The following is a 21,984-nucleotide window of genomic DNA, read 5'->3' on the forward strand; positions in this document are numbered from 1 at the left end:
AAAAGGAACGGTTAACAAAAAGCATTTGTGTTTATCTAAGGCAGAACAGGTTCTGGTCCCTTTCTCAGGACACATTTCTGTGGCAGCAAAGAGTAATTCACAGTTTGAGAGCATCCAGTTTCTTCTGATCTCATTCTGTTTTCCCTGAGCAATCTTCTGAGGTTAATTGAGTCTCCTTAGTAGATTTTCCTACTGAGAAGTATAATGACCAACTGTCATCATTTTAGTTCTCTTAACAGTTACTATTCTCATTGAAAACTGGCCTGATCTCTGTTCCTTTTCTGGGCAGTTTAGTTAGCAGAATAAGTTTTTCCTGGGCCAAATCAAGTATTTAGACCTGTGAGGCTGAATTTCTGAACCTTAGAACTCTACAGTCTTTTTTTTTTTTTTTTTTTTGAGACAGAGTCTCGCTCTGTTGCCTGGCTAGAGTGAGTGCTGTGGCGTCAGCCTAGCTCACAGCAGCCTCGCTCACAGCAGCCTCAAACTCCTGGGCTTAAGCGATGCTACTGCCTCAGCCTCCCGAGTAGCTGGGACTACAGGCATGCACCACCATGCCCGGCTAATTTTTTCTATGTATATTTTTAGTTGGCCAGATAATTTCTTTCTATTTTTAGTAGAGACGGGGGTCTCGCTCTTGCTCAGGCTGGTCTCGAACTCCTAACCTCGAGCGATCCACCCGCCTCGGCCTCCCAGAGTGCTAGGATTACAGGCGTGAGCCACCGCGCCCAGCCTAGAACTCTACAGTCTTGATTTCCCAAAAAACATCTCATGAATATCCACCACAGTATCTTCTGCATAAGTCTTTTAGTTCCAAGGAATGTTGATTCCTCCTTCACCCTCACTCAAGTCCTGGGAGGAAAGGTGGTATGAACAGTAACCCAAAGCTGCAGGAAGAGGAAACTGGCTCTTCCTGCCCTCCTAAGCTGCCTCGTCCCCCTCAAACCAGAGGCATAGCCCTGCTTGTGGCCAATGCACCTTTCCTCTACCCTTTGCCACACCAAATCTTCAGCTATTTCTGTATACTTCCACCCCACCCTCACCCTCAGATTCTAGAAAACACCAATAAGCCCTTCTTTGTGCTACTAAGCCACTTCAGCAGTTATCTGGTGGCATCCCCTCATTGGAATATGAGAAAATTAAATCTAAAGAGATCAAGTGACTCCATCAGTGTCACACAGCAGGTTGGTGGAGCCAGGACTAGAGCCCAGGCCTTGTGACTCCAAGCACAGCTTCCTACTGCATTGCCTTGCCTCACTGCGCTGCTCTGCATTTGTATCTGCTGACCTTGGGGGCACTGAGGTGGATGTATGGAGGCAACAGAGGTGAAGTGCAAGATCAGATGCAGGAAAAAATGTCAAGGCAGGCTGGTAACAGGAACTGAAATCATAGGAATGAAATGAGCAAAGAAGGCACACTGACTCTAAGTTCACATTGATTCATAAATAGAAATTAATCCCTTTCTTTCCTCCACATTTTACCTCATTTAAGAGTGTGTCTGTAAGCAATAACATGATTTATAGGTGTCACCTGACCAGGTTTGAGGATAAATGAGAGAGAAGGCAGTGGAAATTGCCTAGTCCTTCCCAGCTTGTCCTTCATGAACACCCAATTCTCACAAGATTGCTAGTGTTTAACAGTAAATGTCAGACAAAGAGAAAATGGCAAAAGAGATTTTCTGCTGAAGTCTAAAAAAAAAAAAATATTTTTAAAAAAGGGATGCATACTGATCTGGTAAGACAGAGGCCACTGCTTATCCCAACGGGCACAGCTGGAAGAAGACAAAGTGGTGCAAAACCACCAGGGGGAGGGACATAGCAGGGCCCAGGGCAAGGCTCACCGTGCAGGCACTTGGCTGTCACTCAGTAACTGAGTCGCGAGGCCTTCGTATACCCACACCACAGACAAGCCTCCTGCTTCCCCACCTCCCGTTCCTTTTGCTACCTGGTTATTTCCTTGACTTTTTCCAGTGGGAGGGAAATGCCAAGGAGACTATAGGAATACCAGCCATTCTTTTTTTCTTTTTTTTAAGGAACTCTTCTGGTAATAATTTATTAGGAAAGTTGCCACTCTGTGCTCTAGGCTACTGGAATCACATCTGTAAATATTATGTGGATTTTCACTTTTTAAAAAAATTTTGTTAAAAAAAATTTTGTTGTAAAATATATATAACAAAATATGCCATTTTAACCATTTTTAAATATACAAGTCAGTGGCATTAATTACATTCACAATTTTGTACAATCATCACCACTATTTCCAAAAATTTTCCATCACCCCATGCAGATCTGTACCCAGTAAACACTAACTGTCCATTCCTCTCGACCCTGATGCCCTCTAACCTACTTTCCATCTCTGTGAATTTCATATCAGGCATTCTTAACTAGCTATATAAACCTTCTAAAGTGTAGCAGCAGTAGAAGAGAACAGAACCTGAGGTAAAAAGGAAAGGGGATATGAATAAAAACTAAATTCTCATTTTCTTAAATATGACTTAAATACTTTAATACAAGTTGAAAACTTTGATTATGACTGAGCAGCTTTATCCCCCCATTCAGAGAAACGGAAATGAAATCCCTCTGCCGTGCTAATGTATTAACAGCATCTTTCTTTCTTTTTCAGTGACCATGCAGCAGGTGGCCAGGACAGTGGCTAAAGTGGAACTCTCAGACCATGTGTGTGATGTGGTGTTTGCACTCTTTGACTGTGATGGTGAGTGGGGCCCTCTGGAGTCAGGAGGGAAAACTGAGCCTCACCTGCCCTTAGAGACATTGTTTATGATGGGGCCTTGCAGACAGCGTCCAACTCTTCAGGCCACCCCTCTCCTACCTCAGTGGCTCAGCCCTCATCCTCACGATACTAAGAAATGTCCCCCCTGGCCCTGGCTTGTGTTTCCCATTTCCTGTAATTCCAATTTGCCTGTAGGCCTAAATTAATTTATGGCCATAAGGATCTTAAAAATGGAAGCAAAAATATTAGACTCAACTTGCTGCTTAGCAGATAAGGAGCACTCAAGTGTTTGAGTGTCTCTAGAAGGAAGACAGGACTGATCTCCCCACCTTCCAGGGCCCGTTTCAGGCACTCCCCTTGCATGGGCACAGCATTCCAGCTCCACACGGCGGTCTGCTGTGTCTGTGGCTACTCCGTAGTTCAGCCCATTTAAGAAATCTGCTTCTGCTCTGGCGTTAGTTTGAGCTATGGTAGCGGATGTGACAATAACAACAGCAATGAAAGCTCACATTTTTTTTCAGTGCTTACTATGAGCCAGAAAGCAAATCTGTTTAGTTAATCTTCTGATGTGAGTGTTGTTACTAACCACATTTTACAGATGAGGAAGCTGAGACTCAGAGAGGTTAAGTAAAGTTCCCAGGATCACAGAGGTAACAGCAGATGGCAAAACCAGGACTGGAACAAAGCTGTGCTGCCCCTCTATACTATATCACCTCCTCCTCTTACAGCCAATACTTGTTGTCCATCTTCCTCTAGGAAGCCAGGCTGATGGCATTCAAGGGCCACCTCAAACACTCTCGCCTATGGAGTGTCCCTTTTGGTCCCCAGCATAATGAATCACTCTGGCTTTTTTATTCCTTAACTTGGTTCTGTTTTTCTTTGTTAGTATATACTGTACTCTATCTCCATGTATCTGACTTAATTTTCCTATTAAATTGTGAGTTTTTTAAAGGTAGTTACAAGTCCTTTTCACCTTTGGACCCCTCAGTAGGACCTCGGATGATACTTTGCACATAACAGATGTTCATTAACTTGAATTATTTTAAGTTATTAAGTTGAACTTGAATTATTTATATCTCCAGCCTGTACCCACAAACCGAGGTCCAACTCAAAGGAAGTCCCAGGGCTAGGTTAAGGAGATGGCCTCATTCTTAGGCAGGGCTGGGTTATTCTCTAGAGCTGCCCTGTCCACAATATGATACCACAAGTCACATGTGGCTGTTCAAATTTAATTAAAAGTAAATAAAATTAAAACTTAGGTCCTTGATCTCTCTAGTCACATTTCAAGTGCTCCGTAGTCACATGTGGCTGGCGGCTACTGTACTGAATAGCACAGATACAAAACATTTCCCACATCATGGAGAGTTCGAATGAACGGCACTGCTGTAGACATATTAACTTTCTCCATATTTCTATTTTCACTCTAATCACTTCTAGGTGGTTTGAATTTTTTCCAAAAAACATTTATTTGTATAATTTTTTTTAAGACACTATCTCACTCTGTCATCCAGGCTGGAATGCAGTGGCTGAACCCAAAGCCAAATTTTGATTTTGGTTTTCACCATGAAAATCCCTCGTCATCCACTGCAACAGAGACTGTTGACTCCCGTACTCTAGTTGTGCCACCTCCAATCCATCCTCACACACCCAGCCAGAGAACTCTATCCAAAATGGAAATCTGACGACATCTTGCTCCCCTGCTTCCTGTCTTGTCCTGGTGCTCCATTGCCTGAAAGAAAAGTACCAACCCTTCAGCAGGAATATAGACCCTGGTGTACTTGTCTCCTGCCAACCTCTTTAGTTTACTTGCCAGACGCCCGCCTCTTTCTTTTCTTCTCTAAGAAACAGGGCCTTGCTCTGTCGCCTGGGCTGGAGTGCAGCAGCATGATCATAGCTCGCTGCAACCTCAGACTCCTGGGCTCCAGGCAGTTCTCCCATCTCAGCCTCCCTGCTCGTACTTCTCCAGCAACCACACCGCTTCCTGCCTGTGCTCTTGCTTATGCTACTTCTCCTCCCTGGAAAGCTTTCCCCATCTCACTCCCCTTTACTTGGCCAAGTCCTGCTAATCCTTTGAGATTCAACTCAGGAATCACTTCCAGGAAGCCTGTGCTGCTCTGTGTTTGCACCACCCCCAGCCTGGGTTAGATATGCTTCCTCTGTGCCCCCATAGCATCCTCTGTTTACCCTATTATAGCACTAACCACACTGTGGAAACAATTTGTCCCCCCCACCTGAGAGTATTTCAAGGGACAAAGCACAAAGCTTGCTTATCTCTTCATTCTAAACACCTGGCACAGGACCTGGCATGTACTATATTCTCATTCAACTTTGTCACACTACACTGAACTGCCACTGAATTGCAGTTGGAAACATCAAGGAAGGAGCAAACTAGTTAACGCTAAGACAAGAGAATCGCGTTTGGCTGTGAGAGTATGCTGGGCTTTGGATCCCACATTGTATGACCAATGGAATTTTCTCAATGCCTTTGTTCCAAGTCTTCCACTTATCCCTGTTGTGTTTGCCTCTTCTAGGCAATGGGGAGCTGAGCAATAAGGAATTTGTTTCCATCATGAAGCAACGGCTGATGAGAGGCCTGGAGAAGCCCAAAGACATGGGCTTCACCCGCCTCATGCAGGCCATGTGGAAATGTGCACAGGAAACTGCCTGGGACTTCGCTTTGCCCAAATAGTAACCCAGAACTGCAGGAGGGGGTCACCTCTTCACCCCAAGCACGCTGGACCCCCTTGAGCAAAGCCTCGGCGTAGCCCTCCATGCTGCTACTTCTGGAAGTAGTTTCCCTGCCTCCTGGGAATGACCTCAGCATTCTACCAGTCTCCCCTCCTTCCCTTCCCCTGCCCCAGTGTTCTGCCAGGCTCTGATCCTGCCCAGTGATTATCCCCACAGGTTCTCAACAACTTGAACAAGTCTTAAAAGCTCAAAGATTTGGCATCTTCGACAGCACTATGCATTCAAGCACCCTATGGATAAAGAATGCGGGGAACCATCCACACACCTGCCAACCCTTGGAAACATCCAGTTCTCGAATCACTTTTGCTGTGGATTTATATTAACAAGAACATTGCTTGCCTTTCCTCCTGCTGGTATTTTTAAGCTACAAGTTGGGAGAATTTCTGGCAGGCGAAAGGAAATCTGTGATGAACGAGAATGAAGATGACCTGGATGCTCTGAGCTGGTGAGAAGCCCGGGCCAGAGGAAGGATCCGTGTCAGTCACTGGGCTGGCTGCGAGGCCTGCTCCGGGGTAGCAGCGTGCTCAGTAGGACCAGAGCAAGGTTCATAATTTAAAGTAGTTGCTTCATGGCTCTCTCCACACCCTTCTCTTCCTCTCAGGCTCCATAAGATGACTCCACCATGACTTGGAGCTTAATGAGCAACAGTGATTGAGGCCATGTTCCCTGCAAGTGCCGCTTCCCCTCCGGGAATGGGCCTCAAAAGCTGAGGCCTGGCTCAGATCCCAGGTGCCCTCTGTCTTCAACACTTGTAAAATATCATTTTAATTATAGCAGTTTGCAATAAACACCCCAGAGTCTCCTGTCTTCTTTAATTAGGATCCTCTAGGGCCCTTTTCATTTTACTTCCCCACTGGGTTTGAGAGCCTGCTAGCTGCAGACCCATTTTCTTCTTTCCAGAGTCTGGTTCTTTCTGATGAAACAGAACTTTAGGCACAGACAAAAAGCGAGGCATTTGGAGGTCAGTGGTGGCCTTGTCCCAGCACAGTTTGGTCAGCATTTCATTCTGGGCCACGCTACACAGTCGTTGCTTATTCTTGCCCCACAACAAGGAACTAAGAAGGGGTGGTGGAGTATGTGAGGAAATCACCTCGGTTTTAAGGACGGTAGCACCAATGTTATATGATGGACGCATCTCTGCCACTAATCAGTGTGGCTCGAGCAAGTCATTTCCCATCTGTTCCCTCATCTGTACAATGAGAGAGTTGAGCTAAATGAGCTCTAAGGTTTCTTTCAGGTCCAAAAGCCTCCACCTAGCTCTCCTCCAGAATTGCTGCAGCTCCAGAACCTCCAGGTAATGCTCCCTGGCATGGCAATGTAGTAGAACCCCCACACTGAGAGTTCAGTGGCTGACTCTGCATGTTGACAGGAGTGCTTGTCAGCCAGAGAGGAGCAGAGGCCTGGCTGTGCACCTGCAGCTCCACAAGGAAGGTACCAACCCCAGCATTTCCTCCAGAGCAACTTAACAACCGCACTTCACATCCATTCTGGGATATCAGATTATCTGTCTAAGGAGTTTGCCGCTCTCCTGCCTCATCTACCTTCCACCCTTTCCCCTCTTGGGGTATTCCTGGTATCCAAGTGTAGGCTTTGCCTTGCTCATTGCCCCAGGCCTGAGGCATACCCAAAATGGGAGCTTTTCTTGAATTTGTCCCAGAATCCCAAAATCACTCTTTTCCCTGATCCTCCTTTCTCCAGCTTGAAATTGAAGTCCCATTCACATCCTCTGTGGGACATTCATTCCCCTATGAGAAGAGATCTAGTGATTGTCCTGGGTTCACTGAAGCTGGAAGCCAGAACATGGCAGGAGAGGGTAAGGGTCACCTGCAACATCTTGAACCCAGCATCAAGAGCACTGTCACGGGTAGATGAATTCCAGATGAACTCCGTCAGCTCCTAGGAGTGCCTGAGGAAGGGACAGGGTGTCCAGGTGCTCAAGAAGACATGACAGCCACACTTTGGCACAATAGGTTAAATGTGCAGGTGAGAGGTACAAGCTAAGTCACCCAGAAAAGGCCAGGGTCCCCCAAGGAAGAAGTCCTTGGGCCAGGTGGCATGGGAGTAGGCTGAGCGAATCTTAGTAGGCAGAGTTTGCAGGTGAGCTGGGGAGTATTTAGGAACACACAAGGCTGATTTGTGTTTCGTTTTTTATTCAAATTGCTGCTTCTACCTAGATATTAATAGAATAACCCTCCCTTCCTTCAAAACTCAATTCAAACTGTCCTCTCCTTAAGAAGCCTCCTTGCTTCATCCTCTTCCAGGTAAGATCATAGCCCTTCCTTTGTCCCCCAAGAACCACTTGCCCACCCTTCACCACACTACTCTAATTCCACGTCATGTTTGTGAGATTGTCACTGATACAGTATAGACCAAAATTAGTGACATTGAAGAAACAGTCCACCACCAAAGCTAATTTAGAAATAACTCTTGGACAAAGTAAGTAATATAAGCAATGCCTCAATGTATTCCCCTTGCACAACCACAGCCATTCTCTACTTCTGTCGTCGTTCTCTATTTCAAAAAACAAAAACAACTTCCTCCAGTTCCAGTTTGTAAGGCTTCATGAAGGGAGAGAAAGAAACTGAAAGAGAACCCAGACTGCCAGGTTTCCTTGAACTTGGGCTCCGTATCATCCAAGAAGACAAGCAGGAGGAATACGGTGAAAGGTTACTAAGGAAAGGGGGGCTTAAGAATGTTCACAATCTTTAAAAGTCGTTATTTTAATAGCTTTTAGTGCCCCACCTAGTCTTAGCTCTGGTTGGAGCAAATACTCTAAGACCAAGGAGAGGTCCAGGCAATGGCGGCTACCAGACAAGGAAGAAGAAACAGCAGTTTGGGAGGCAGGAGCCAGGTCCCATGGCTAGGGCATCCTCTGCAAGCCTTAGCACAGCCCAAGCAGGGGTCTGTGGCCCCACAAGCTCAGAACAGGAAGGAAGAGAGAGCATAGTCTGAAGCAGCTTTTAGGCTTCCAGTGCCACCTGCTGGCAAGAAGGCTCAGTGCAAGGACTCACTGGCCTGGAGCCAGGGAGGACGCTGCAGGAGTCCAGCCTAGACCCAGCCCTATTCCAGAGACTAGGCCTTCCCATGGTAAAGTTCTCAAGTAAAGTTCTAGACAGTATCCGGTGCAGACTGGGAAGCGATTTCCATACCCAAGACCCAATTAAGATGGTGGTCATTCACAAAAATAGGTCAAAAATGCATTTGGGTATACACACATAGATAATTCAAAAAAATCATGAAAATTTGAAAATGCTTAGAACTGAGTATGATAATGAAAATACTACCCATTAAAACTTGTGGGCCAGGCATGGTGGCTCACGCCAGCAATCCCAGCACTTGGGAGGCCAAGGCAGGAGAATTGCTTGAGGCCAGGAGTTTTAGACCAGTGTGGGCAACATAGCGAGACCCCATTTCTACAAAAAAATTTTAAAAATTAGCCTGGTGTGGTGGCGTGCACCTGTAGTGCCAGCTACTCAGGATCCTGAGGCAAGAGGATCACTTGAGCCCAGGAGTTTGAGGCTGCTGTGAGCTATGATCGCGCCACTGCACTACAGCTTGGACAACAGAGGGGGACTGTCTCAAAAAAAAAAAAAGGTGAAAAAAGAAAACAACTTGTGGGACAACTAAAGGGAAGCTTAAAAACTTCTTAACAAACTTCCTTACTTATTTACAGAAGTAGGGTGACAAGCCAAGCATCTGCCTCAAGCAGCTGGAAAAAAAATGGAATAAAATCCAAAGAAAAATGAAAATAAGGAGTAAAAATAAATAGTATTAGGAACTTTTAAATGCGTATAACTACAGATACTGTAGTTGCTTAAAAATTAATAATACTGTTAACAACTTTATGCCAATAGATTTAAAATGGATTGTTTCCTAGAAAATATAATTTACCTAACAGACACAAGAAAAAAATCTGAATGGACTATAACTCTAATAAATTGAATCAGCAGGTAAAAATCTACATACAACAAAAAGTACCAAACCCAGATGGCTTTATATGAGGGAGAAAAAAATAGTATCAGATTCTGTAGGACCCTATAATCCCCAATAAGGAGTTTGAACTTTTATCGTAATGATAATTAGGAGCCCCTGAAGGATTTTAAGCAGGAAAATAATGTAATGTTCTCTGCATTTTAAAATGATGACTTTGCCTGCAATGCAATAGGTGGATTGGTGTAGGATCCAGGTTGGAGACTTACAATAATGCAGTTAAAAAATGCTGAAAGCCTGGATTAGGGGAGTGCCTGCAGAGCTGGAAGGAAGGATTTAGGAGATGTTTAGGTCAGGGAATGATTTGGCCTGAGTGGTTGGGGTGGGGTTATATAAATTGGAGGATTGTGTGGGAGAATGAACAATGTAGGATGAAACCCAGACTTACGTTTGGGTAACCGGGCTCTTGGCTGGGGCTCTTCAGTGGGACTGGGAAACTGAGAGGAGAGCCAGGAAGATGATGAGGCCATTTTTTGACATGTTGAGGTGCCTGAGAGACATCCAGTGGAATTATCTAGTAGATTGATAGAAGGAACTAGACCCAGAAAAAGGGTCTAGGGTGAAGATAAGGTTTGGGAATCTCCTAAAAATCTGGATTCTCCCAATTTCAAGGCCAACTAACCATAAACACATGAAATCTCCAGATCATTTTCCCAAGTGTAAAATACTGATCCCAGCTCCATCTCTTCCCCAAGGTAAAGTGAAAATAGAAGTCATCAAAGTGAAAAGACTTTGAATCAAAAAGCTTATACTTTGCCAGGCGCAGTGGCTCATGCCCATAATCCTAACACTGTTGGGAGGCTGAGGCAGGAGGATCACTTGAGGTCAGGAGTTGGAGACCAGCGTGAGCAAGAGCAAGACCCCATCTCTATGAAAAAATAGAAAAAATTAGCCGGGCATGGTGGTGCACGTCTGTAGTCATAGCTACTTGGGAGGCTGAAGCAGGAGGATCGCTTGAGGCTAGGAGTTCAAGACCAGCCTGAGCAACATAGTGAGATTCTGTCTCTACAAAAGATAGAAAAAATTAGCTGGGCATGGTGGCACGCACCTGTAGTCCCAGCTACTCAGGAGGCTGAGGCAGGAGGATCGCTTGAGCCCAGCAGTTTGAGGTTGCAGTGAGCTTTGATGATGCCTCTGTACTCTAACCCAGGACACAGAGCAAGACCCTGTCTGAAAAAAAAAAAAAAAAAAAAAGGCAGCTTGGTGGCATATGCAAGAGACAGACCAAGTTTCATACAAAGGGCTGTGATTGCCCTGTGCCCTTATCCAGTGTCCAGCCTCTGGCCCTCCCTAGGTAGAGAGGGCTCCTTTTTCTCTAGGGAGGAGACAGTGCAAAGGAGTAAAGTGCGGGTCCGGAGGTGCTATGGGGAAATACCCATGTGTTCATTCAACAAATAATTTATTGGAGTTCAAAGTAAAAATCCAATTACCTATCAGTTGTTCACACTCTTCGGTGAATTATTTTCATCATCTTCAATGTGAGGTTAGGTTGGTTGTTTTTAATAGGTAAACATTCACATGGTTCCAAAACCAAACTTACATAAAAAGGTATATACATTAAAAAGTCTCATTCTCAACCATTCCCGAAGCTGCATGGTATTCCATTCTATACTGTAGTTTAATTGATAAAGGTAGCTTATTGAGGGAGAGATTTTGGAGCCCGGAGTTTTCTGAAAGAGAGGCCTTGCTAGGTCACATGTGTAGGGGGCAGGAGGCACTGGGGAGCCAGAGCACAAAAGAGCAAAGGTCATGAAGTGGGGTATGTGCAGCTGACTTGGCAATTCTTTCTGAAGCCTTAGGAGGAAATCTATCACCCTGGCTTGCTCAGGGCAGCTCCAGATAAAATGTCTGAGGACAGAAAAACCTGCCTCTGGGATTCACTTATTCTATTCATTTAACAAAAATATGTATCAAGCCCCTACCTATTAGGTATCAGGCCTTGTGCCCAGGCCACAGGGAACATGGGGACAGGATCTCCATCTTGGTTTCGCTGGAGACGGGACGTAAACAGACTCACAAGAAAAGGGTACCAGCTATGCAGGACAGTGAAGGTGCCCACAGAGGGTTCAGGCTTAAGTGCTCTGGGAATTCAAAGCAGGAAGAGTGCCTGGAGAAGTCCCTTTCTCAGCCTCAGTCCCCGGCTCATACGTCATCTCCCACAGAAAGCCTTTCCAATCCTACACACACAACTAAACTCCTGAGCCTCCTCTGGAGTTTACACACAATCCCATTGTTGTACTTACCACACTGTCCTATAATTCTTTTAATATCTATCTCCTGGCTCACACCTGTAATCCCAGCACTTTGGGAGGCTGAGGTGGGAGGATCCCTTTAGCCCAGGAGTTTGAGATCAGCATGAGTAACATAGCAAGACTTTGTCTCTACAAAAAAAAAAAAAAAATTTTTTTAATTAGCCAGGCATGGTTGCACGTGTGCCTGTAGTCTGAGCTACTCAGAAGGCTGAGAAAGGAGCATCACTTGAGTCCAGGAGTTTGGGGCTGCAGTCAGCCATGATCGAGCCACTGCACTCCAGCCTGGGCAACAGAGCAAGACCATATTACACCCCCCCCCAAAAAATCTAACTCCCTTATGAGACTTTTAGTTCCCTGATGTCAGGTTCTGTCCTCATTCATGGTGCATCTCTGAATCTCTAAAGCTCTGCACAATGCCTGGCTTTCATTATAGACATATAACTATTAAATTAATTTTCTCTCTTCATAGAGGAAATAGGGTTTAAGCTGAGCCCTAAAGAATGAGTTAGACTTGGACAGATGAAAAAGATAATTAAGGAGGACAGGAAGGCAGATAGATAGGGGTGAGGGGAGATGTATCTTAGCAGAGATAGGGAAAGTACAATGGGAGATAAAAGCATGTTATGGTCAGATTGTGAATTCTTGGTATCCCCAGAGGAAAGAAATCTGGAGGCTGGTTGTCACCTAATACAAGGGCAGTTTCAGGTCTAGGAGCAGAATGCGGAGATGCTAAGATTCACTGGGAGATTCATTTTTCTAGTGACATCTGGATATCTGTGAAGGAGGCACAAATACCAGACTTTGTCTCTCTTTTTAAGGCTCATCCTCCCACAGATACCATGATTCCAGCTAGTCAGGATAGATGTTTCTATATTTCCCTTAGATCAAAATCATGACATGTTGATTTCAAGAACCATCAAGAGGAAAGTGTAATTTCAGGTCACACCTGGCATACCAGTCCCATTTTTAAACAAAGTCTGTAGCCAAGGACTATAACGTTTAACATGAATTGAGCAGGGATGTGGCTGTCTTCCCAGCCTTTGGACTGAGAAGGACCCTTAGAAAGTCAAATTAGCCTCGGGACAAAAAAACAGGACACCCAGTTTGAGATCTATAAGACAGGTAGGGAGTGATAACACTGAGGCTGGCTAGAACAGCCTTCGGGCTCAGTTCATAATCCCTTCTGAAACAACTAACCTTTCTAAATAGAAACCGTTTAGGGACTCAGCCTAGCAGCAGGGGGAGGGGAGAATGTGAAGATAAGGCACCAGGGCTCCTACCACAAGCAGGCTGAGCCCCTCTCCAGACCCTTACTGACCCAGACCTGCAACTAAGGCAAGGTCCTGGCTACCAAGGGATATTTGCATACGATGTTGACGTTTTATTTGCATTGCAGGAAAAGAGGGGAGGGCTCACCACCCAGTGGTTGGGCAATCACAGTCCAGTTACTTAACAAAAGGAAATTACACACTTTCATTTCCACTTCAGTACCCTCTTCACAGAGTGAAGTACAGTCATGTGTCGTGTAACAACGTTTCGGTCAGCAACAGATGACATATATGACAGTGGCACCATAAGATCATAATGGAGCTGAAAAATTCCTATCACCTAGTGACATCGCGGCTATCATAACGTCATCATAGTGCAATGTGTTACCTTTTCTACATTTAGACATGTTTAGTTACACAAACAGAGCAGCCACGATGATGAGTCAAGCAGGTTCCTGAGTCCTCGCGCATGGGACGAAGGTCCCCAGAATCAGGAGAACAGGAAGGAGGATACCGGCAGAGATCAACCAGGAGAGGCCTGGAGTCCAGCGAGGAGGGAGGGTGGAGTGGCTTGTTCCCGACTCCCCCACGTCTCTGCCAGTCAGCGGGCTCCCGAGCTGCTGGAGAGCTCCTACCCTCACAAGCCCAAAAGCTGCTGCCACCCGTGAACCGGGAGCTTTGTGAGGACGAAGCACCAGGCAGCCGGCGCCCTTGGGGTCACTTCCCATCACCGCAGACCCGAGCTGACACAACAAGCACCATATTACTTCTCCACCCACCCTGCATCTTTGTCCTCCCCCCGGGGCCTCAGCCCCTGGGTTTTTGTCTCACTTGTTCCCACACAAACATTTCCCAACCCGGCCCAGACTGCGGGAGCCACAGGGGGCCAGTGGGTCCCGGGGGACCTGTGTGACCACCTCCCCCCTCCTCCGATCCCAGACCTTCTGGGCGGGCTGCCTCCTGGAGAGAGGGACAGAGACGACCTGAGAGCCAGCTTTCTTCCACTCAGACTCTTCTCCTCCCCTCCCCCTGCGCCACCCACGGCTGCTCAGACGGTTGAGCCGGGGCTCACAGGAACTGCCTCTCCTCCGTTGGTGCATCCACCACACCAGGCCTTCCACAGGGAGTGGGGCTCAAACCTTTCCAGACTCTTCCTCCCCTTCCCCTCCCGACCTGCGGCTGCCAAGAGAGACAACAGAGCCACCATGGACTTCCACAGAGAATGAGGCTCAGACCTTTCCTCTAGGGGTCCTGCAGCAAACCGAGGGGTGCTCGGTCTGTGAGCTCCCTGCCCACCAGGCCTCTCTGGTGCCACTTGCCCGCAACTCCATCAGTACGGGGCATGCCCTGAGGCAGAGGCACATTGAACTTGCTTGGGCACCCTGTGGGCAACTGAGGACCAGCGTGCTTCTCTCTGGCATGGTCAGGGATTGATCTTTGGGGACCCCAAGGTAGGCCCAGAGGCCAGATTGCAAACCCCTAGGTCTCAATCGCATTGCTCCAGGTCAAGGAGGAGACATTTGTGACTGGGTGAGGCCACTACAGCCCCTCCCTGGCAGCTTTGCCTAGAAGCTGGGAACAGACCTTTGACCCCTGCTGAAACAGATACCTTGCCAGCTTTGGTGGAGCCTGAGGGCAAAGCTCACCCAATGCAGCCCCACCTAGCCGTACTCTCCCACCTGCCTCTGCTGTGACAGAGAATAAGGACTCACCTGAAGTTCCAGGGCCCCACCCACCACCTGGGTCAATCAAGTGCTTCTCTGGAGAGACTAGAGCCAGTCACAGGACCCCAAAACAACATTGCAGCTTATTCCTTCTGGTAAGAGCCACCTACCAACAGGGAGGTCAATTTGCATGCCCTTTACAACATTTACTGACTCAATCATACAAGGTGTAGTTGAGTCTCACCCACAAGCACTACCCACTGTCTCAGAGATTAAACTGGGCATGTCATTATCTAATCAAAAGAAAATCCAAAAATAAGAAGCAAAAGCTGCTCCAGATGAGAAGGAATCAATGAAAGATCTCTGGATACATGAAAAATCAGAGTGAAAGGACACCCCCAAAAGAAACCAATATATGCGTACCAATGGAAACCAACCAAAATGAGAATATTGAAATGACTGCTAAATAATTTTGAATATGGATTGTAGGAAAGCTCAATAAAATACAAGAGAAAATAGAAACCCAACACAAAGAAACCACAAAATAATACAGGAAGTGAATGAAAAATTCACTAAAGAAATTGATTATTTAAAAAAAAATCAAGCAGAGCTTCTGGAAATGAAAAATTCATCTGAGGAAATACAAAACACAATGGAATGCCTTAAGAGTAGGGTAGATCAGGCAGAAGAAAGAATCTCAGCGCTGGAAGACAACACTTTTGAATTAAAGTCAGTCAAAGAGAAAGAACAGAGAAATATGAGGAATGAACAAAGCCTACAAAGAAATATGAGATTATGTAAAGACGCCTAACATAAGAATTATAGGCATCCCTGAGGGTGAAGAAGAAAATACACGAAGGCTGGAAAACCTATTAGAGAGAATGCTTAAAGAAAATTTCCCAGGTCTTTCTAGAAATCTGGACATCCAGGTACTAGAAGCACAACAAACTCCTGGGAGATTCATTGCCAAGAGACAATCACCACAACATACAGTCATCAGACTGGCCACGGTTAACACAAAAGAGGAACTCATATAAACCATAAGCTGAAAACATCAGGTAACTTACAAAGGAAAACCCATCAGACTAACTGCAGACTTCTAAACTGAGACTTTACAAGCCAGAAGGGACTGGGACCCCATTCTTAGTCTTCTCAAACAGAATAATGGCCAGCCTAGAATTTTATAGTCCTGCAAAACTAAATTTCTTACATGAGGGAAAAATAAAGACTTTCTCAGACAAGCAAACGCTGAGGGAATTTGTCAAGACCAGACCTGCCCTGCAGGAAGTACTGAGATCTGCATTATACACTGATCAGCATGATAGATACCCACCAGTGTAAAACCATCCAAAAGCTAAACTTCAGAGCCCAGATACCACAATGCCTCAAGAGGTAAAACAAAGCAATAAAGTTCTACACAACAGGATGAACAAAAATCCTCCCCACTTATCAATTCTTTCAATAAATGTGAATGGCTAGAATTCCCCACTGAAGAGACATAGGCTGGCTGAATGGTTTAAAAAAGTACAGCCAAGTATCTGCTGTCTCCAGGAAATGCATCTAACCCAAAAGGACTCACTCAGACTCAAGGTGAAGGGATGGAAAACAATATTCCATGCAAATGGAAACCAAAAGAAAGCTGGTGTGGCCATTATCATATCAGATAACACAGACTTCAAATCAACAAAAGTAAAGAAAGACAAAGATGGTCATTATATAATGGTGAAGGGAACAATTCAACAAGAAGACATAACAATCCTAAATATGTATGCACCTAGCACAGGTGCACCCAGATTCATAAAGCAAATCCTACTTCATCTAAACAGCAGCATTGTAATAGCTGGGGTCTTCAACTCCCCACTGATAGAATGGAACAGATCCTCCAAATATAAAATAAACAAAGAAACAATGGACTTAAATAGGACTCTAGCACAATGGGCCTAACAGACATTTACAGAACATTCTACCCCAAAACTACTGAATATATGTTCTTCTCATCAGCTCATGGAACATTCTCTAAGACTGATCACATCCTAGGCCATAAAACATGTCTCAACAAATTTTTAAAAAATAGAAATTATACCATGTATCTTCTCAGACCACAGTGGAATAAAATTAAAAATCAATTTCAACAGAAACACTCAACTTTATACAAAGTCATGGAAATTAAACAACCTACTGCTGAATGATTATTGGGTCAAGGAGGAAATTAAGATGGAAATCAAAAGATTCTTTGAACTAAATGACAAACAGGACACAAGTTATCAAAAATCTGTGTGATCCTGCAAAAGCAGTTCCGGGAGGAAAATTCATGGCCTTCAATGCCTATATCCAAAAGACAGAAAGATCACAAATCAACAATCTAATGAATCATCTCAAGGAATTGGAAAAGGAAGAGCAAGCCAATCCCAAACCCTGCAGAAGAAAAGAAATAACTAAAATTAGAGTAGAACTAAATGAAATCAATTCCAAAAGAACTATACAGAAGATTAATAAAACAAAAAGTTGGTTCTTTGAAAAGAGAAACAAAATCTACAGGCCTCTCACTAGATTAACCAGAGACAGAAAAGAAAGGACCCTAATAAGCTGGATCAGAAATGAAAAAGGAGATATTACAACTGATACCATGGAAATACAAAATATCACCTCTGAATACTATAAAAATCTCTACACACATATACTTGAAAACATTGAGGAAATTGACAAATTCCTGGAAATACACAGCCTCCCTAGGCTCAATCAGGTAGAAATAGAACTTCTGAACAGACCAATATCAAGTAACAAAATTGAAGCAGCAATAAAAAATCTTCCAACAAAAAAAAGTCCCAGACCAGACAGTTTCACAGCTGAATTTTACCAGACCTACAAAGAAGAACTGGTATCTATACTGCAGAAATTATTTCATAACATCAAGAAGAAAGGAATCCTCCCCAACTCATTCTACAAAGCAATAGCACCTGATGCCAAAGCCAGGAAAGGACACAACCACAACAACAAACTATAGACCTATATCCCTTATGAACAGAGATCAAAAAATTCTCAATAAAATCCTACCAGCCCAGTGCAGTGGCTCACGCCTGTAATCCTAGCACTCTGGGAGGCCGAGGCGGGAGGATCACTCGAGGTCAGTAAGACCAGCCTGAGCAAGAGCGAGACCCCCGTCTCTACTAAAAATAGAAAGAAAGTATATGGACAGCTTAAATATATATACAGAAAAAATTAGCTGGGCGTGGTGGCGCATGCCTGTAGTCCCAGCTACTTGGGAGGCTGAGGCAGAAGGATCACTTGAGCTCAGGAGTTTGAGGTTGCTGTGAGCTAGGCTGATGCCACAGCACTCACTCTAGCCCAGGCAACAGAGTGAGACTCTGTCTCAAAAGAATAAAAAATTAAAAAAAAATAAAATCCTACCAAACCAAATTCAGCTGCACATCAAAAAATAATCCACCACAACCAGGTGGGCTTTATCCCAGAGATACAAGGATGGTTCAATATGAACAAATTTATAAATATGATTCACCACATAAATAGAAGCAAAAACAAAGACCATATGATCCTCTCAATAGATGCAGAAAAATCATTTGACAAAATTCAGCACCATTTTATGATAAGAACTCTTAACAAAATAGGCATACATGAAACATACCTCAAAATTATAAAAGCCACACATGACAAACCCACAGCCAACATCATACTGAACAGGGAAAAATTGAGAGCATTCCCACTTATAACTAAAACCAGACAAGGTTGCCCACTGTCACCACTTCTATTCAACATAGTACTGGAAGTCCTAGCCAGAGCAATAAGGCAAGAGAAGGAAATCAAGCATATCCAAATGGGAAAAGAAGAGGTCAAACTATCGTTCTTTGCTGATGACATGATCTTATATTTAAAAAACCCCAAAGATTTTGCCAAGAGACTCCTGGAATTGATAAATAAATTCAGCAAAGTCTCAGGTTACAAAATCAATATACACAAATCAGTAGCATTCCTATACACCAACAACAGTCAAGCTGAGAATCAAATCCAAGACTCAATACCTTTCACAATAGCAACACAGAAAATAAAATACCTAGGAATATAATATTTAATGAAGGAGGTGAAAGACCTCTACAGGGAGAACTACAAAACACTGAGGAAGGAAATTGCAGAGGATGTAAACAAATGGAAAAACATATCATGCTCATGGATCAGCAGAATCAACATTGTTAAAATGTCTATACTGCCCAAAGTGATTTACAGATTCAATGCAATCCTCATTAAAATACCAATGTCATTTCACACAGATCTAGAAAAAATAATTCTATGCTTCATTGGGAAGCACAGAAAAGAGCCCAAATAGCCAAGGCAGCCTTAAGCAAAAAGAACAAATTGGGAGGCATCACTTTACCAGACTTCAAGCTATACTACAAAGCTATATAGTAACCAAAACAGCAGGTACTGGCATAAGCACAGAGACAAAGAACAATTAATCAGAACAGAGAACTTAGATATAGAACCATCCTGATCTTTGACAAAGCAGACAAAAACATACACTGGGGGAAAGAATCCCTATTCAATAAATGGTGTTGGGAAAATTGGATGGCCACATGTAGAAGACTGAAAAAGGATCTGTACCTCTCACCAGTCACAAAAGTTAATTCACAATGGATAACATACTTAAACCTAAGGCACGAAACTACAAGAAGTCTAGAAGAAAATGTTGGAAAAACTCTTATAGGACATCATCCTAGGCAAAGAATTGATGAGGAAGACCCCAAAGCAATCACAGCAATAATGAAAATCAAATTTTTTGTTTGGGACCTGATCAAATTAAAAAGCTTCTGCACAGCCAAGGAAACAATCAACAGAGTGAATAGACAACCTACACAATGGGAGGAAATATTTGCATGCTATACATCTGATAAAGGGCTGCTTCACTTGGTTTTTGAGATAATTTATTTTCTTACCTCCGAAGTGGTAAGAAGAGGTAAGAAGGAAGAATGTGAATGCTTCTTCACATTCTCCTTTCCTGGATTCTCCTCTTCTACACCTCTAAAGATTGCAATTTTGCAAGGCTCAGTAATTGGACTTCTACTCTTCTCTGTCCACAGTCACTTCTTTGGTGCATCTGGTCTCATAGCTTTAAATACTATTTATATATACCAATACTTTCAAAAACTATGAATATATATATATATATATTTTTTTTTTTTTTTTTTTTGGTCAGGCATGGTGACTCACGCTTGTAATCCTAGCATTCTGGGAGGCTGAGGCTGAAGGATCCCTTGAGGTCAGTTTGAGACCAGCCTAAGCAGGAGTGAGACTCTGTCTCTACTAAAAATAAAAAAAAATTAGCCAGGCATGGTGGTGTGCACCTGTAATCCCAGCCACTTGGGAGGCTGAGGTCAGAGGATAGCTTGAGCCCAGGAGTTTGAGGTTGCAGTGAGCTATGATGACACCACTGCACTCTACCTGGGGTGACAGAGTGAGACCATGTCTCAAAAAAAGAAAGAAAAAAAAATATATATATATATATATTTAGAGATAAGGTCTCACTTTGTCATCCAGGCTGGAGTGCAGTGGCACGATCATGGCTCACTGCATCCTTGAACTCCAGGGCTCAGCCTCCTGAGTCACTGGAACAACCACACATGCCATGCTGGCTAACTTTTTTCATTTTCTTTTTTTAGAGACAGGGGTTTTGCTATGTTGCCCAGGCTGGTCTCAAACTCCTGGCTTCAAGCGATCCTCCCATCTCAACCTCTCAAGTAGTTGAGATTACAGGGTTGTAATCTCAACTGGGATTGCACCTGACCAAAAATTATATTTCCAGCTCCAACTTCTTCCCTACACCCTACATATGTACAACATCTTTCTCTATATCTGCACTTGATTCTAAAAGGCATCACAAACTTAACATGCCCTAAATCAAACACAATATTCCCCTATCAAACTGCTTGTTTCAAAGTCTTCCTCATTTCCCCAGTTTTAGTAAATGGAAATTCTGTTCTTCCAGTTACTCACGCCAAAAACTTTGGAATTATCCTTGAATCCTCTATATCTCTCACATCACACATCCATTGCCTCAGCAAAATCATTTTGTGTCTTCAAAATATATCCAGAGGGCGGGTGTAGTGATTCATGCCTATAATCCTAGCACTCTAGGAGGCCGAGGTGGGAGGACTGTTTGAGGTCAGGAGTTTGAGACCAGCCTGAGCAAGAGCGAGACCCCATCTCCACTAAAAATAGAAAAAAATTAGCTGGGCAACTAAAAAAAAGAAAATAGAAAGCATTAGCCAGGCATGGTGGCATATGACTGTAGTCCCAGCCACTCAGGAGGCTGAGGCAGGAGGATTGCTTGAGCCCAGGAAGTTGAGGTCGCTGTGAGCTAGGTTGACACCATGGCACTCTAGCCTAGGTGACAGAGCGAGATTCTGTCTCAAAACAAACAAACAAAATATAGCCAGAATTTGACTACTTCTCACCACCTCCATCATCACACTTATTTATTATTATTCTTACCATTAATTCTCACCTGTATTGTAGTTGCTGCCTAACTCTTATCCGGAGTATTGTAGTAGCCTCTTGCCAAATCCAGTAATATAAGGACTGAGAAATGACAATGGATTTGGTGATATGGAGGTCACTGGTAACCTTCACAAGACTGCTTTCACTAGAGTGGTATCCCTGAAAGAACTGAATCCTGATAGAACTGGATTCCATTCAGTAGTGGAATCCTTTATGCTCCCTATAGTGTATTCTTCTTGTATTTTTCCCCCTCCTCTACTCTGAAGGAATAGTCTCCTTCTTGTTCCTGTAATTCACCATGAAATTCCCATTTCAGAGCCTTTGCGTTTGCTGTTCCTTCTGCCTGACCACCCTTCCTTCAGACAGCCACATCTATAATACCTATGTCTCCTGAATTCAAGTACCTGTTAAAATGACAGCGTCCAAACCACAATGAGATACCACCTTATCCCCCTGTCAGAATGGCATTAAAAGGTCAAAAAATAATAGATGTTGGCACAGATGTGGTGAAAAGGGAATGCTTATACATCATTGGTGGCAATGTAAACTAGTACAACCTCTACGGGAAACAGTATGGAAATTCCTCAGAAAACTAAAAGTAGACCTACCATTTGATCCAGCAATCCCACTACTGGGTATCTACCCAAAGGAAAAGAAATCATTTTATTAAAAAGACACCCGCACCCAAATATTTATTGCAACACAATTCACAACTGCAAGGATATAGAATCAACCTAAGTGCCCATCAACTGAAGAGTGGATAAAGAAAATGTGCTGTATGTGTATACCATAGAGTACTACTCAGCCATAAAAAGGAATAAAATAATG

At 44.0% G+C, this 21,984-nt stretch overlaps 1 protein-coding gene across 2 annotated transcripts in view; it reads left to right on the plus strand.

The window, feature by feature from the left end:
• MICU1 (mitochondrial calcium uptake 1) overlaps positions 1-6,265 on the plus strand; it is a 238,307-nt gene extending 232,042 nt beyond the window's left edge. For both annotated transcript variants that reach the window (XM_045569191.1, XM_045569192.1), the window contains exons 11-12: positions 2,620-2,709; positions 5,259-6,265. In XM_045569191.1, coding sequence (XP_045425147.1) covers positions 2,620-2,709; positions 5,259-5,416 — 248 coding nt within the window. In that variant the 3' untranslated portion in view covers positions 5,417-6,265. The remainder of the gene's footprint in view (positions 1-2,619; positions 2,710-5,258) is intronic.
• Positions 6,266-21,984: the final 15,719 nt, after the last annotated feature.

This window comes from Lemur catta, chromosome 14 (genome assembly GCF_020740605.2).
Source record: "Lemur catta isolate mLemCat1 chromosome 14, mLemCat1.pri, whole genome shotgun sequence".
NCBI lineage: Eukaryota > Metazoa > Chordata > Mammalia > Primates > Lemuridae > Lemur > Lemur catta.